The sequence below is a fragment of the Phascolarctos cinereus genome, unplaced genomic scaffold (assembly GCF_003287225.1).
Source record: "Phascolarctos cinereus isolate Bilbo 61053 unplaced genomic scaffold, phaCin_HiC Scaffold_726;HRSCAF=1367, whole genome shotgun sequence".
NCBI classification, from domain to species: Eukaryota; Metazoa; Chordata; class Mammalia; order Diprotodontia; family Phascolarctidae; genus Phascolarctos; species Phascolarctos cinereus.
The window spans coordinates 52,836,186-52,853,052 of NW_027556098.1; the positions used below are offsets into that span (position 1 = coordinate 52,836,186).

General features: G+C 36.7%; 1 protein-coding gene across 4 annotated transcripts in view; it reads right to left on the reverse strand.

The window, feature by feature from the left end:
* The window catches only part of ITSN1 (intersectin 1), a 279,339-nt gene that overhangs the window by 125,248 nt on the left and 137,224 nt on the right, over positions 1-16,867 (reverse strand). For all 4 annotated transcript variants that reach the window (XM_020995909.2, XM_078146543.1, XM_020995907.2 and 1 more), the window contains 3 exons: positions 8,135-8,262; positions 2,202-2,422; positions 71-192 (listed from right to left, as the gene is read on the reverse strand). In XM_020995909.2, coding sequence (XP_020851568.1) covers positions 71-192; positions 2,202-2,422; positions 8,135-8,262 — 471 coding nt within the window. The remainder of the gene's footprint in view (positions 1-70; positions 193-2,201; positions 2,423-8,134; positions 8,263-16,867) is intronic.

A 16,867-nucleotide genomic window follows, 5' to 3' on the forward strand; every position in this document is an offset into this window, starting at 1 on the left:
GACTGTGAAGGAAACTACAAAGTAGATGATGTTATCAACAAAAACAAACTCTTCTTAAATTCTTTCTTACCATGACTATGTCCCCAGGCTGGATGGTGATTTCATCATGGCTTCTTGATTCAAAAGGGTACAGTGCCCGGTAATACACTACCTTTACGTCCTCTTGAGTAGAAATAGCAAGTGGGCCTTTTTCTGTTTATAAAGATGACGTAAAGGAGACAAAAAAACCAAAACAAAACAACTACATTCACTAATGAAAAACAACAAAAAGCAAAGGATGTAATAGTCAAAATCTTCTCTTGGATCTCCATTAATATTCCTGAAACATCAAAGCTGACTTGGGAAATGTATAAGATACATATTAAATGACAAGGTAGATCAAACTCTGCCATGAGCATTTTAGACACATTAAGCAGTTAGTTAAGTTCCAGTTTTTGCATACAAAAAAACTCCCTGCTTCCTCTTTGGGAGAAAAGAAAAAGAGGAAAAGGAAGAAGAAAAGGAAGAAGGAAATAGGAGGAAGAAAAAGAGTCAGAGGTCACCTTTTTATAGTGCTTTCAAATTTGCAAAGCACTTTCATTATCTAAATATTGACAGTGGGTTCACCTTGCCTTCAATTCCTTCCCACTAAATTTTGGTTTGGGCTTTCATACTCTGCAAACATTTTCTGCAAATGTTGAATGGAATGAAATTGTCAGGCTGTAAACAGAAACTTAATTCAGCCAAGGAGAGAATCTATTGATGGGGTGCGAAAATTTTCACATTTATAAAAAATGTGGAAATAATAAGCTTCAATGCAACACATATTTCCACTATAAAAGTACTGATATCACAAATATCAGATTATTGAGGTCAGCCATTCTCTAACTCCCTCAGGGGTAAAAGTAAGTCTACCTTGTCTGAAAACAAAAATAACTTAATGAAAAAGAACACCACCAAATTCTTTCTCTAATGATTCATTTGAACTCCCCATAGCTCAAGTGCTACAACCCACATTCATCTTTCTTACATTTCTTTGGTAGGTAGAAGATGGTATTAATTTCTACTGGGTTTGGTACTGTGTTACACATTTAGGAGCATTTTCTTGTTACACAAAGGCAAATTTTTACAACTAAAGAAACAAGGGCACAACAAAGTTAAGTGGTTTCTTGTCCCCCAGGAAACTGAATGATAACAATGATAAAAATCAAAATTCTTTACAAATGACAAAGGGAAAACATGATTTTTTTTCAAGGGCAAGTAACAAATTGAAAACTACACAAGGTTATACCATCTCTTAAAAAAATTCTTCAGATGATACAGAGGCTCAGTCCAATCTTATACAACTGATAAGTCCTTACCAAGGCTATTTCAATTTAATTCTCAATTACTATTTCAATTTAACCAACCTTTATAAAACAACTGATATTGAGGGCACAGTGCCACTAACCATTGTTTATTTCTTAAAGGATGGGTCTTTCTTTTGCCTTTCTTTTCAAAAAATCTCTCCTGCCCCCCCCCAATGCCACCTCCAAATTAGTAAGATTCTACGAAGGCCAAAGAAGCCAGCAGACTTTTCAAATGGTGCAGCCCATAAATCATTTTGAGACCAGATGTACTGAATGTCACAAATTTTATGTGTATGGAAAAAAATTGCATTTCCTGCTGCTGAAAGAGTTGTACAATTCCTAGAGAAAGTTATATCCTGAAACAGCAGCAGAACATTAAGATGCTTCATAGAAAACAGAGACAAAGTGAGGGGTGATTGGTGTGATAATGTTTCCTACCACTTTTGTTAACCCCTTTTCATAGCTAGAGCTGTTTGACACTTTACAGACGTGGGAAAAGGGTTTGTGTGTCGTTTCAATTTGCTTAACTATACTTGCTTTTTTAAGAGGGAAGGTACTATGTAGTAGAGTGGGTATTGGGAAATGACAGTGACTTTTTTTCCCAAAAGAAACCATAAAGCATTTTTTTTAAAAGAAATAGTTTGAGCCTATTAAGATAATGACTTTAAGTGAGAAGATGATGACATGCACTTACCTATTCCAAATTACAGCCTTTCAGTTATAGCAGTTGTGTGGCTCAATGAAAAGATTAAAGCTTTTTTCTGTATGTGTACCAGATAAGAGTCTGATTATGATTAATGAAATAATCCTTACTGGGTCAAGAAAGGGTATACTTTTCTGAAACTATTTCATCTACACTCTTTCCTCCCATACCTGTAGATGAGCTGGGTGTCTGAAGAGTGGGCTTAGCTGGTTCCTGGTGTTGTTGAAAAAGCTTATTCAGCTTATCTTTCATTTCCTGTTTGCCTTTTTCCTCACCATCTTTTTTCTTGACCGGTTCTTCCCTTAGCTTCTCTTCATCATGGAGTTTTTTTGGCCGTTGATAGTCTTCATCCTGTTGAACTCGGTCAAGCCACTGCTTATCTTGTGAACGTCTGCCAATAATTATTTTTTAAAATCAGAAATTAAATGAGCCTCACTTAATAAGAGGTAGTGTGGGGACTGACAAAATTCTGGATTTGGTATCAAAGGAGAGAACTCAGCTCCAATACTACCTCTGACATTTAACATGAGCAAAAATTTATCTTAATTTCTTTGAGCCTCAGTTTCTTCCTCAAAAAAAAATGGAATCAAACCAACAGTACCTACCTCAGAGATCAAATGAGATGACATAATGGGTTTTATAAACCTTAAAGTACAATATAAGTTATAGCTATTATTATTACTGATAGTTCTCAAATTAAAGCTTGGCCAATGGCACATTCAATAACAACAAGATTTCGATTTATTAGTTTGTTTGTTTGTTTGTTTAATCTGATTTTTGGTGAGGCAGTTGGGGTTAAGTAACTTGCTCAGGGTCACACAGCTAGTAAGCGTCAAGTGTCTGAGGCCAAATTTGAACTCAGGTCCTCCTGACTCCAAAGCCAAAGATACAACCACTGTACCACCTAGCTGGCCCCAATAAGTTATTTCTTGAGAAATACAAAGGCACAGATACAAGGCCTTTGGATTATATTTCTACTGACATTGTTTTATATTCCCCTGGAGCACCTGATAATTAGAGAACTTGTCCAATTTCCTTATTTTTTACAAATAAGGACAAACCAACTAACCTAGAGAGGCATTCTAATGACTGAGAGAAAAATATATTTCACAATGTGGTATTTAATTGTAAAATTTGTATGCACATAATTTTTGTAATTTTTATTACAAATATAATTATAAATATAATTTTGCTTTAACAAGTCAATGAGCAGACAACTGAATTTTTCACTCAGGCAAACACATGTCTTCAGGGGTCTTGAACTGCATCTATAAACACACACACACACACACACACACACACACACACACACACACACACCAGTCTGAGCAACAAAACCAAATCAGCAAGATGTTTATTTTGAAAACTATCAGTTGGTTACCAGATGCTATTAACTAGTAGTTTTATTGAATTTGATTAGCATTTTCTTTTCCAACTGACTTACATATACAAAGTATCCTCACTCAGTTAACTTCGGGGAGTAGAAAATCAAGATGGTTACTGAAACTTAGATCTGAACTTATTTTTCTCCCACATCATAAATTTCTTACTGTGTGAGAAAACTACCATATGTGTGCAATAAAAAGAAAACCGTTCCATAACTTATTCCCTAAACGATTAAACATACTCTAGTCCCTCTATAGCTTCTCCCTTAGCATTTACTATACTTGAATTGCTGAAAAAAAATTACCATAAGGAGAACCAAAATATAATAGCCTAATTCTGAATATGTTTGAAAAGTAGCAAATTTAAATTGTGGTATTAACCTACAAAATGGCATAATTTCCAATCTATTACATAATTTATTTTAATTGCCCTCATTGGAATTTAGTAAATAATGAGCATGGTATACAATACGTGGCCTTGTAATAATACATATTATGGTCTTTATGCACTGGTTCCCTTTGTTAACTTCTCACCTCAAATATAACTTGCAGGAGAGAAAGCTTAACCCTTTCTATACTAAGTACAGTATATAAATGGAATTAAAGAACTCAATAATATATGAAATCTTTTTTCAAAGTAAATTTTTTTTAAGTTTTTAAGTTAAGTGTAGGAACTTTTTAAGTGTAAAACTTCATTTGTATGATAGGTAAAAGAAAAATGAAGAACTAGGCAATATATCAATCAACCAAAGAGGTTAAAAACCTTCTTTGGGCCAAGCTCTGGGGACAAAAAGACAAAAATTAAACACCATCTGCTCTCAAGAAGATGACACGTATATCAACTGGCACATATAAATACAAGAGGAATTTGGGGGGGGGCTGGGGGTGGAGGGCCCTAATAGCTGAAAGGAATCAAGACACATTTCACATAAAAAGTGGCATGGAGTTGTGCTTTGAAGGAAACAAGGCATTCTAACAGATGGAGGTGAGGAGAGAGGGCATTCCAGGCATTCAGGACACCTGGTGCAAAGACTAGAGACAGGAGATATGCATGTTGAGTGCTGTGTGTGTGAGGCACAGAGAAAAGGCTAGTTTGGCTGGACTGAAGAATATGGGAAAGGGAGTATTCTAAGTTCAAAAGGTAGGATGGGGTCAGCTTATGAAGCAACTTGAAAACTAAACAGCAGTTTATCCTAAAGGCAATAGGTAGTCACAAGTTTACTGAGAAACAGATATGGTTATATGGTTAGAACTGTACTTCAGGAAAAGCATTTGGGAAGCTAAGTGAAAGATGGATTGAAATTCCTAATTCATTGGTCATGACTGGGGAACTGGAATACTCTTTGCTCCTCACTGACACTGCTAGGTTCTCCTTCCACCATCATCACTCAGTTAGCTCTCCTTCTTTAAAGTTCATTCAATATAATATATATTTATTACCCAATCAACATTCTGGTAGCTGACCTTCTAAGGTCATTTAGATACCCTAAGGAAACTCTTCTGTCTTTCTCAAATGTCAATTAAAAAAAAAACCTTAAGGCATTCACCAAAATGTCCCTCTTTTCACCTCCTCCTCACTTTGTATCACCCTTCCACCAACATTTCCTCCTTCACTCCCATTTCAAACGAAGAGGTTGTTTTTCTCCTTGTCAAGGAAAGCCCCTCTACACACAAATGATCTCCTCCCACAGACTGCCTTTCTCTGTCATCTCTACTCTCTGTCTACTGGCTGCTTCCCTACTGTCTATGTACACACCCATGTTTCCCCCATCATCAAGAAAACCCCCCCTTGATTCCTCCATTCACACTATCACCCTATAGTTCTCCTTTTTATGATGAAATTTCATACGAATGCTGTCTCTAATTGGTGCCTCTACTTCTTTTTCTCTGAGTCTTCATAAGTCTCTCCAATCTACATTCTGACCTCATCCTTTAACTGAAACTACTCTCTCTAAAGTTACCAATAATCTCTTACTTGCCTTTTCTCAGGCTTCTTTCTTTTGGACCTTTCTGACATCGTAGATCACCCATTTCTCCTTAATACCCTCTTATCTCTAGGTTTTTATGACATGGCTCTCTCATGGTTCTCCTCCTACCTGTCTGACCAAGTCTTCTTAACCCCTTTTGCTTTAGCTTAATCCAGAACACATCTGCAAACTCTCAAAATTCCCTGAAAACACCGTCTTGGACTCTCGCTCTCTTGCGCTCTCTCTCTCTCTCCTCTCTCTCTCTCTCTCTCTCTCTCTCTCTCTCTGTCTCTGTCTCTCTCTCTGTCTCTGCTTGATGATCTCACCAGCTCCCACAGAGTCAATTATCATCTATGCAGACGATTCTCAGATATATTTATCCAGTCCAGTCTCAAGGCTTACATCTCCAGCTGTCCACTCGACATCTAGATGTCCCTCAGACATCTTAAACTTAACATACACAGTGAGGGAGAGTGAAGGATGAAGAATTGTACCAAAGTTGCAAACCTGGGTGACTAAAAGGAAACTCTTGATAGGAATAGAGAAGTTTGAAGGGAAAGATAATACATATAGCATTAGTCCTATTGAGTTTGAAATGGCACTGGGACATCCAGTTCAAAACATCTAATAGGTAGTTGGAAATACGTGAGAAGGCATCACAAGAGAGAATGGGGCTGAATATGTGTATATGTATGTGTGTGTATTAATGTGAATGTTATACACATAGGTACATATTTATATACATATATGTATACACACATGAGTCACCTCCATAGAGACCATTAAATTAAACCAAAAGGAGCTGATAAGATCATAGAGTGAGAAAATACACAGAGAGAATAGATGACCCAGGACAGAAACTTGGTAAACACCTACAATGAGGGGCCATGATATGGATGATGAACCATCAAACAAGATCAAGAGGGACCAATCCAACAAGTGGTAGGATAGTTAAGAGTGAGCAGGTCATGAAAACTCAGTGGTCAGACAGCATCCAGGAAGAGAGTGTGGTCAACTATGTCAAAGAGACATTGAAGCAGACAGGTCAAGAATGAGGAGGATTGAGAAAAGGCCATCAGATCTGGAAAACAGATCATTGTTAATTTTGGAGAGTTATCTTTTTCAAGATATCTTTTTCTAGGAGTTTGGCTGATATAAGATGGTAGCTGGAGAAAGATGGTAGTGTTAATGAAGTTTTTTTGTTTTATTTTGTTTTTTAAATGGGGGAGATCCAGGCATTTTTGGAGGCAGGAGGTATGGAGCCAGAGGACAAGTAAAAGAGGAGCAGGATGATTTAGGGGGCAGTTAACTGAGAAAAAATGGGAGAAAATGGGATAAAAACTACATGTACAAGGGGTTGGTCTTGAGTAAAACAGTTATCTCTTCATCAGAAATTAGAGCAAAGAAATCAGAGCCTTCTCCTCCCATCTCTACCATGTAAAAGTGCAAAAATGTTTCCTCTACCAGTTCATGGCACTGACCACCAAAGCAAGAACGCTAATTATGCTCAGTGCATTATATTAATAACAATAATATTTATAAAACATTCGAAGGTTTACAAAGCACTTCGCATATACTATCTCACTTACCAAAGCAAATCACAGATGATCACTTACCCACAAAAGAGCAAGAATCCCTTCTAACAAATGATAATGACTGGCAATTAGCCAGACATATGGAAAAGAAAGACTCAGGTATGACTGAGAGGATGGTTATGCATACCATTAGCAGAAACAGGAAAGGCAGTAAGAGGGGATTCGAGAGACAAGAAAAGTTTGGTTTTGGAAATATTAAGTTTAGGGCGCACTTCAGACTTATTGGGTTAAAAAGAATTAATAAGAAATAAGAATTAATAAAAATCTATGTTCTTGAAATACAAGGAGATCAATGGAAATCTCTTCAATCTTCGTCTTTTGTTCTAACCAGCTAATCTAAATGTTTGAATCTTTTTTTCTCATTCCAGTGCCTAACTGAAATCCAAAAGAGTCAGAAGAGACCTTAGAGTTGATCAGTGCATGAACCCAGGGCTAAATAAAGTGTCTGATATATAGTAGGTGCTTAATAAATGTTAATTGATTGATTAATCCCATCAAGCTGCCTTTCCTTAAGCATTCCTTCAGGTTCAAAGGTTCAAAATGAACTTGATTGAGATTTCCCTACACTTAAAAGGATAATAAGTTCTTTTGCTTGGCTGTGTAGTGTACTCAAACAAAAATAAACATGCCAAAAAGTGGGTGGGTGTAATTTGTACTCTAAGCAGCGGTGGCCATTTTTCTCTTTTCATGTTCAAGTCTGTATTTGCTATAGGAAGAAAAAGAAAAGAAGGGATAGAATAAAACACTGTGTGAGTTCTGCTGGAGAAACACTGAGGAGAAGCACATCACAGCACTTTGATTCGGGCTTGGCTCTCCTGATTGTCGGGGGCTTGGCTCTCCTGATTGTCGCTGTTATTAAAAAGCTGTGAACTGGAAACGTATTTTGGTTCTCCACATGCAAAGGAGCAAACCAACCGTTCTCATTCCCTTCTATCATTCCAACAACGACACAGCAGTGGGACTAGAGAGTTCTGGGAACCAACTCAAAGCTATGTGGGCTATTTGGGCATGCAAAGACTTTTATTCACAGAGAAGCTAAAGCAGGTGGCTTCCTTTTTTTTTTAAATACTGGAACTATTTGGAGAAATCTGGGTGAGAAAGAATGAATGTATTAAGTCCCTTTCACTACTGCCCACAATAAACAGAAGAAACTTACCTTTGGGTTTCCTCTTTTTGCTTTTCTAATTCTATTGTTTTCCTCTCTTTTTCTTTCTGTTTCAACCTTTCCGCCTCTAAATTCTTTTGTTTTTGGAGCTGTTGCTTGTTATGTATTTCTCTTAGTTCCTAAAAGTGACCAAAAAAAACAAACCAGCATTTATACAAGGTAAGAGTCATTTATAACTGTTTTGTTAGCATGCAGGGTTTCCTACAGGGGAAGGCTATAATTCTTATGGTCTATTCTTAGAGTCATCCATTCTCAACAAGGCTCATTGCAGCAAGGTGATCTTTTTTATTCAGCTAGGGTGGTGCCCATAGGTACAGCACACTCAAAGCTATGTGGGCTTTGAGTCAGGGAGTCAGGGAGACCTGAATTCAAAAGCAGCTCAAGACACTAACTGTGAGACCCTGAGCAACTCACTTAACATCTGTCTGTCTCGGTTCCCTAACCTTTAAAGTGGGAATCTTAATAGCACCTACCTCTCAGTGATGTGAGCATCAAATGTGCTAATATTTGTAAAGTACTTACTAAGATCCTAGGAACAGAATTGGTACTTACGCTTATTTCCTTCTCAATTAGTTCTCTCTCATTCCCCAGAGATACTTACTACTAACCTCCTCTTCTCTCCTCAAGCATTCCACTGATCTCCCTATCCTAGTTTTCTCAGCTGAAAAAATTGCTTAAACGAGAAAATTAAGACCACTATTTAGTTACTGTGATACTCAGAAAACTAAGACCACTCTCCATGAACTCCCTCTTACCCCTTCTCTTCATCTCCAAACCCCTTCTTTCGTCCTCTTCCCCAATCTCATACACTAAGTGGCCCTGCTTGCCAAGGACAACTTAGCTAAATGTTCGTTTGATCTCATAGCTTCCTGTCTTCTAGGAAATGGCAACCTCAATCACTCCCCCCCAAATCTTCAACCTCTCCCTTGCTACTGATTCCTTCTATATTGCCTTCAAACATACCCAAGTCTCCTCCATCCTTAAAAAACCTTCTGCAGACCCTACCATCTCGTCCAGCTACTGTTCTTTCTCAACCAAACTCCTAGGGAAAAAATTGTCTATATTTTTGTTGCCTCCACTTCTTTCTTCTCAGTCTCTTAATTCTCTCCAGTGTAACTTTCAAATGAAACTGCTCTCTCTAAAATTACCAATTAGCTCTTAATTGTCAATTTGATGGTCTTTTCTCAGTCCTCATTCTTCTTAATCTGTATTTGACACTGTTAACCATTCCCTCCCCCTGAATACTCTAGCCCAGCTGGTGGTTCAGTGGATTAGAACCACACTGGGGCCTTGGAGTCAGGAAGACCCAAGTTGAAATCTGGCCTCAAATACTTTCTAACTACGTGTCCTGTCCAACTCACATAACCTTTTCTTTGCCTCAGTTTCCTCAACCGTAAAATGAGGATAAGAATAGCACCTACCTCTCAGGTCTATCATGAAGATCAAATGAGACACCTGTGATAAAAAAGTGCTTAGCACAGTGCCTGGTAAGTGTGATACAAATGCCTCTTTTCTTACTTCCTAGTCTCTAGATTTTCATGACATAACTTTCTCCTGCTTCTCCTAGTACCCAAACTACCCCTTCTCATTGTACTTTGCTGGACCATCATCTGTATCATATTCCCCAACAGATGATGTTTCTCAAAGCTCTGTACTTGGCCCTCTTCTCTTCTTTCTCCTAATACTCTCTCATCTGGTGGCCCCATGGATTTATTTATCATCTCTGTGAAGATGTCTTCCAGATGTATATATATCCAGCCCCAACCTCCTCTGAGCTTCAGCCCTGCATCACCAATTGCTCATTTCATACTGGATGTTCCAGGGGCATCTCAGACTCAATAAGGCCTAAACAGAATTCATCCTTCCCCTCAAATCTGCTCCTCTTCAAAACTTCCTTATTTCTGTCAGGAACCACCATCCTTGAATCTCTCATGTTTGTAAGCTTGACATTATCTTCAACTTCTCATTACTTTAGTGCACGTATTCAATTGGTTGTCAAATCCTGCCCTTTCTACCTTCACAACACCTCTTGCATTTGTCCCCTTCTTATTCACATAGCCACCACTCAAATAACTTTTTAATTGGCCTCATGGTCTCTTTCCACTTCAGTCCATCCTCCCGACCCTCCATAGCTACCAGTGATTTTTTAAAAAGTGCATATCTGATCATTCTATTCCCCTATTCAATAAACTCCAATGGCTTCCTATTTCCTCTAGACTCAAATATAAATTCCTCTCTTTTTAAAATCTCTCTTCACAACTTGGCCCCAACCTATCTTTCTAGCTGCATTATACATCACTCCTCTTTCCATAAACCTGACAAAATGACCTCTCAGTTCCTCCATTTGCCACTTCTGCACCTTGGCATTGACCATTCCAATGCACTCTCTCTTTATCTCTGATCCACAGAATCCTTCTCTTCCTTCAAGATGCAGTTGAAGTAATTGCTAGTGCCCTCCCTCCAAAACTACTTTTATTTGTTCGTATTTATTCCCTTTACATTTATTTGGTATATACTTATATGTGTACTTGTTGTCTCTCCTGTTACAATGTAAGTTCTCTTTGAGGAGAGAGTTTCCATTTTTGTATCTGTAGCCCCCTCACCTAGCACGATGCCAGACACCTAAAGGGTTCTTAAGAAATATTCACTGATTGGTTGATTACAGGAGAACAAATCAGGCTTGAAAAGCAATTAACCTTGAAAACTATGAGCTTTTAGTGCATTTTAACACATTTTACTTTCAAAGAGTTATTCAACCCCTAACATTATTTGCTGCTATTTGCTGGAAGAAACTAATTCCATAAAAGCATTAATAGAAGGTATGTCAATTGAACAACTTAAAGGTAGGACAAGTTAAATAATTTCTGTATATAAAAAAGGAAGACCTCACCATTTCTTTTGAAGAAACAAACCAATGGCCCTGAAAATACCACATAAGTCCCTTCAGAAACCATTTCCATCATTCATCCTTTTTATCCTGCTAAATGAATCTTTTCTTAACTGCATTGGCTTCTCTTTTCTTCTCAAAATCCTCCCTGCTGTATTTTTAGAATAACCTCCTATCCTACTTTTTATAAATATATGTTCAGTTTTCTTCAAAACTTTTCCTCAAAACTCTTCCTAACTAAAGAGAAGGTGTGTGTTGTTATCAACAACTCAAGACAAAACCAACTCCAGCTTCAAAAATGGAAAAGAAAAATCTATATTTTGATGATCAATACTTAATATCTATTTACTAGCCTTAAGAGCTTGAGTAGTAATTTTCTTGACAGGCTCCTGAAAATTAAACGTTTCCCAAGTCATTCAATTCAGGTGCTCAAAATGTAAATACGAATCAAGTCTCTGATTTAATCTATTTCAAACGCCTTAGTTTTACCAATGGAAAGAAACACTACAAGTAATAATAACAAAAACAAATAATAAGATAAAAATTTATTTGCTTTCCTCACAATAACCCTATGAGGTAGGAAGTTTAGGTGTTATCACCCCCATTTTACATTTCATGAAATAGAGGCTGTGATCTGAGGATAAGTAACTTGGTCACAGTCACACAGATAGTAAGTGGAAGAGTCAAGTCTCCTAACTCCATATTCTGTGCTCTTTGTACTCCTCTACTCTGCTTCTTTACCTGGATTATTTACAAAGCAGATGAAAGCCCTCAACACTACAAAACAAGCTACAAATATTTATTCCTAGGTTAACCTTTTAGAATATCTAACCAGGCAGAATAAGTGGCCATCGAGATAGTGAAATTTATGAAGACTACAAAGTCTGAAATTTCCCCCAACATTTTACCCTTACTGTCCAGGCCATGGCTCACACTCTTCCTTCATGTCTGGAAACTCCTATAACTACATGGATCCTCTTTTGGGTTAGATAACAAAAGGCCGGGGGACTTTCTCCAGGAGGCTAATGTTAATCGGGATGGGACTAGGGGAATTTTCTGTCCTTTTTCTTATGTCAGTATCTTGATAGATCTGTGATTTTGTCATTGTGGGCCTTACTTCCAGTAGGATAGATAGCAACCCACTCATTCCTTCTTAGCCTCTTTGGCCCTTGTTTCTGTCCTTCCAAAAACTCATGTACAGGGGATTCATCCACTACGTTAGAAGCCTTCCTCTAGTTCTTTGTGAGGATACCAGTGGCACCAGCTGATCTCCAGTGATTTCTTACCATAAAATTATTTTTTGTTTTAATTTTATTCTTTTTTTTAGCCATAATTTTCATTTCCAAATAACTCCCTCCCACCTGACCTACACAGAAAGTCACCTTTTTGTTCAAGAAAACTAGGGGGGGGACGGGGACAGGACGAAGACATCAGCAAAAATGTCCAAAATATTATCTGAGTCTGTATCTGAGTCTGTATATTCAGTCTTCTACAGTGTAGATTCTACACCTATACATCACCCTACCACCTACAAAGAAGGGAGGTGGGTATATTTTCTCATCTCTTCTTCAAAATCACACCTGGTAATTATTGCATGTGTCTTCCATTTCATTTTGGGGGTTCTACCTATTTACATTTTTATAGCAATCAAGCATATTGTTTTCTGATTTTTGGCTACTTCATTTATATCACATTAGTTCATATAAGTCCTCCCATGCTTCTATAAATTCTTCATACTGACCATTTCCTATGGCACAGTAGTATGCAAGGACATTCATGTCTCACAATTTATTTAGTCATTCTCCAAATGATGGGCAGAAGAATCTACTTCTTTCCCAGTTTGTCACTACCACAAAGAATGCTATGAATATTTTGGTGTATAGGGGGCCTTACTCTCTGTCTTTGATCTCCTAGCAACATTTCCCTCACTCTTGCTACATGACTGGCCAATCTCACTTTCAACTCATATACCTGTCTGATGGCATCCTTTCTATCAGACGTGTTAAACACATGGTCCTTGGATGGCATGTGGCCGACAACACCCATGAGTGTAGCCCAAACCAGATTAAAATGTAGTTGGGAAATATTTAACAAAACAAAAATCTAATAAAATAGATGATATTAATATGTAGTTTTCTAAGTCAATATGAAGCCCATAGGGATTCTTAATTATAGTTTAATAGCTCTATTTCAATTTGACACCATTGCTTTATGCCATTTCTCCTTTGAAGAAATGAGCATTCATCACTGGCCTGGCAATGCCCTTCAATATGCACCTTCTTCATTATTCTCTGGTAACTCACAACTTTCATTTTTAATAACTTAACTTTTAATTTTTTAATTTTAATTTTGACTGTGTTATACCATGACTTGTAGCCACATGGTTTCCTAAAGAGGGAATGGGGAAGATAGAGCAAAGATGGAGAGGGGGAAAAGAAGGGCAGACAGAATGTGATGAAAACAAACATGCCTGCACCTAAAAGTCAGTCCTGTGTCTGGTTACCAAAATTCTGCATTGTAGATGAAAAGCAACATTGAGAAAGAATATTTAAACTTGTTATTACTTTTGTGAATTACGGAAGTTTTAAAATGAGATATGCTATAATAATATGACACAATATGACATGTCATACGTAATATATGATATGATGATATATGGCTAGACAAAAACATTAACCCATGAGATTTGATCTAAATGGGATAAAATATTAGGAAAGTAAATCATAAGCTAGCCTTTTAAAACTTGTATTTAATTACTTTTAGTGATACTGAAATCCCACTGTCCAATGCCTTTAAAAGTTAAAATTCTGAAATAAGCTTGACCTACTCTACCTTTAATGAACAATTAGGAGGTACTGAATGAAAGAGAAAGGGATGTGCTCAGAACTTTCTTTTTTCTTAATACAAAGTTTATATTCCATAGTATGAGGTCTTTAAAATTCTCAGGGTTTAAAATCCATAATGAGAGCTTGTACTACAGGGAGAAAAGCCAGTGGGTTGGGATGCAGGCCCCTGATTTACCAGTTACTAGCTGCACTGAGCTTGGGCCCACTTAACCTAAGGTCCTCAAATACCAAAATGCTATGAACTTCCTAATCATGATTTTTCTCGTATCTAATTTATTTTCTAATGTCATTTTCTTTTTGGTTTTACCTCAGCCAAAAGCTTTATTACACATGACAAAATCCAAAAATAGACTTGTCAAACCAAATAAATGTGAGCTAAAATAAAATACAAATACATATTTTATGCTGCTTCTCCTTTGACATTAAAGTCTGAAGACCTAAAAACTGAATGTTTTTACAAACTTCTCACCTCATCTTGGGAAAATGTATATGACAGAATTCTTTTAATATGTAAAAATATTTCAGATTAAGTTACTTTGTTATAGGTGTACCACCACTTTAAGAAATACTGAGATAGGGGACAGCAAGGTGGCCCAGTGGGTAGAGCACCGACCCTAGATTCAGGAGGACCTGAGTTCAAATCCAACCTCAGACACTTGAAACTTACTAGCTGTGTGACCCCAGGTAAGTCACTTTAACCCCAACTGCCTTGCTGAAAGAAAGAAAGAAAGAAAAAAGAAAGAAAGAAAGAAAGAAAGAAAGAAAGAAAGAAAGAAAGAAAGAAAGAAATGCTGATATATAAAAACATAAAACATAAACTTAGCAAAATATTTTATCAAGCAATTATTTGCCTTGTGGATTATTTACTTCACAAAGGCATTCAACTTAGTGAGGTCTTAATGCATTCATGTCTTTATTTTTATATAACATTAATCATATTGCAGAGGGATAAGACAGAATGGGTAAAGGGAATAAGATTTAAATAATACCTACTATGTGCCAGGCACTATGCAAAGCACTTTACAAATATCTCATTTGATTCTCACAACAACCCAGCAAGGGAGGTTCTGTCATTAACCCCTCTTAACAGTTGAGGAAACTGAGGCAAACAGAGGTTAAATGACTTGCCAAGGGTTACACTGTTATAAGTGTCTGAGGCCACATTTGAACCCAGGACATCCTTACTCCAGGCCCACTACACCACCAGCTGACTCTAGGCTAGAAGGCAGAGGAAAGTTAAAATTCAGATACTAGAGCCATCACCAATTAAGACTCAATTAGAAATAAATATAAAGTCTCTGAAATATTACTATATCAATGGAAATTGTTCTTCAAGCTTATAGAAATCTTAGGAACACATCTATATCTTTATTGAAGGTTTCTTATTTCCATATTGTATTTTCCAGTATTTACCTATGAAAACAACTGCATTAAAGGACCTTTGCTGCTACTGATAGGCAAACTAGCTTTAAATGCTACATCTAAGATATCCAAAAAGAGGAAGATGGAGGTAGTGCCAAGGATCTACATTCACGTTAAAGGCAGTGAAACACAAGTCTATGCTTAACTCAAAATGGCCTGGCCACATGTAACATGATTAGCTAAGTTCTCTGGACTATCAGATGTCTGTAAGAATTATCTTCGTGATTCAAAGTGAAATGCAAAGACAGAAAGTGTCAGAGAGACTAATCTACAACTCAATTAAATTCAACAAGCATTTATTAAGTACCTACTATGAGCAAGGCACTGGGGTAGATGGTAGGGATACAAAGATCCAAAGACCAATTTAAAAAAAAAAAGAACAAATAAACAGTGCCCAAATTTTTGTTATGCTCTCTGCCTGGTTTTAAGATTTCAATACTCTATCAGTCCTCTATGGGCAAAAATATTTTTAGTAGCTGTTTTTTGTGGTGGCAAAGAACAAAAAAATAAGGGGGAATCTATCAACTGGAAAATAGCTGAATAAATTTATGGTATATGAATGTGATGGAACATTATTATGCTGTAAAGAATGATACAGTGGATAGTTTCAAAGAAATTTGGAATGACTTACATGTACTGATGCAGAGTCAAGTGAGAAGAATCAGGTGAACAACTTATACTATAAGAGCAATATTGTAACAACTAACAATTTTGAAACACTTAAGAACTCTATCAATGATTCCAGAGGACTGACTATGAAGAATGCTATTCATTCATCTATTTATTTTTGACAGAGAGGCGATGGGCTAAATATGCAGAATGAGACATATTTTTCCACATGGCCAATACAAAAATTTGGTTTGCTTGACTACTCACATTTTTAATAAAGGTTGTCTATATACTACCCCCTGCCCTGGGGAAGGTTGGGAGAGAGAAAAAAATGTTTATTGATTGGAAAAATAGTTTTTAAAGATTTAAATAATTTATATAAGCAAAAATTATCTTCATATACTTAGAGGTATAACTTTAAAAAGTCAAGTCTGCAACACGTGGAATAAGAATGCCCAAGTTAAAAGCCAGAATTTTAGTGTTTCTTTTTTACTTAAGTACAACAGGATACTTACAAAAACAGTTCTATCCCTATATGGCCACACTGTTCGCTTTCTGTGACACATTTAAAATCCTTGACTTATTTTCAATTCTATTTCAGTGATGCACATACAAATACAGTGCCAAGTCATCCAAATGTAGACATCTTCATTAAATCCAAAAAAGTGACAAACAAATTGAGCAATATTAATTTCTTTATTTATCCAAGAAGAGAGTAGAGCATTGATGAAAGAATCCAAGGCACACTTTATTACAATGTTTCAATCTCTCCAGATTACATAGTTTTCAACTTCCAAAGCTATTAATTCAATATGTAATTTCCCATACTACCTCTCCAAATTATATTAACTGAAATAAAAATGGAATGAATGAACAAATAAATGTATGATTACTGAGAATCAAGTCTCAATATCTCTCTTGTAGTGCTCTCTAGGAATTTAAGTTCTTTCAAAACAACAA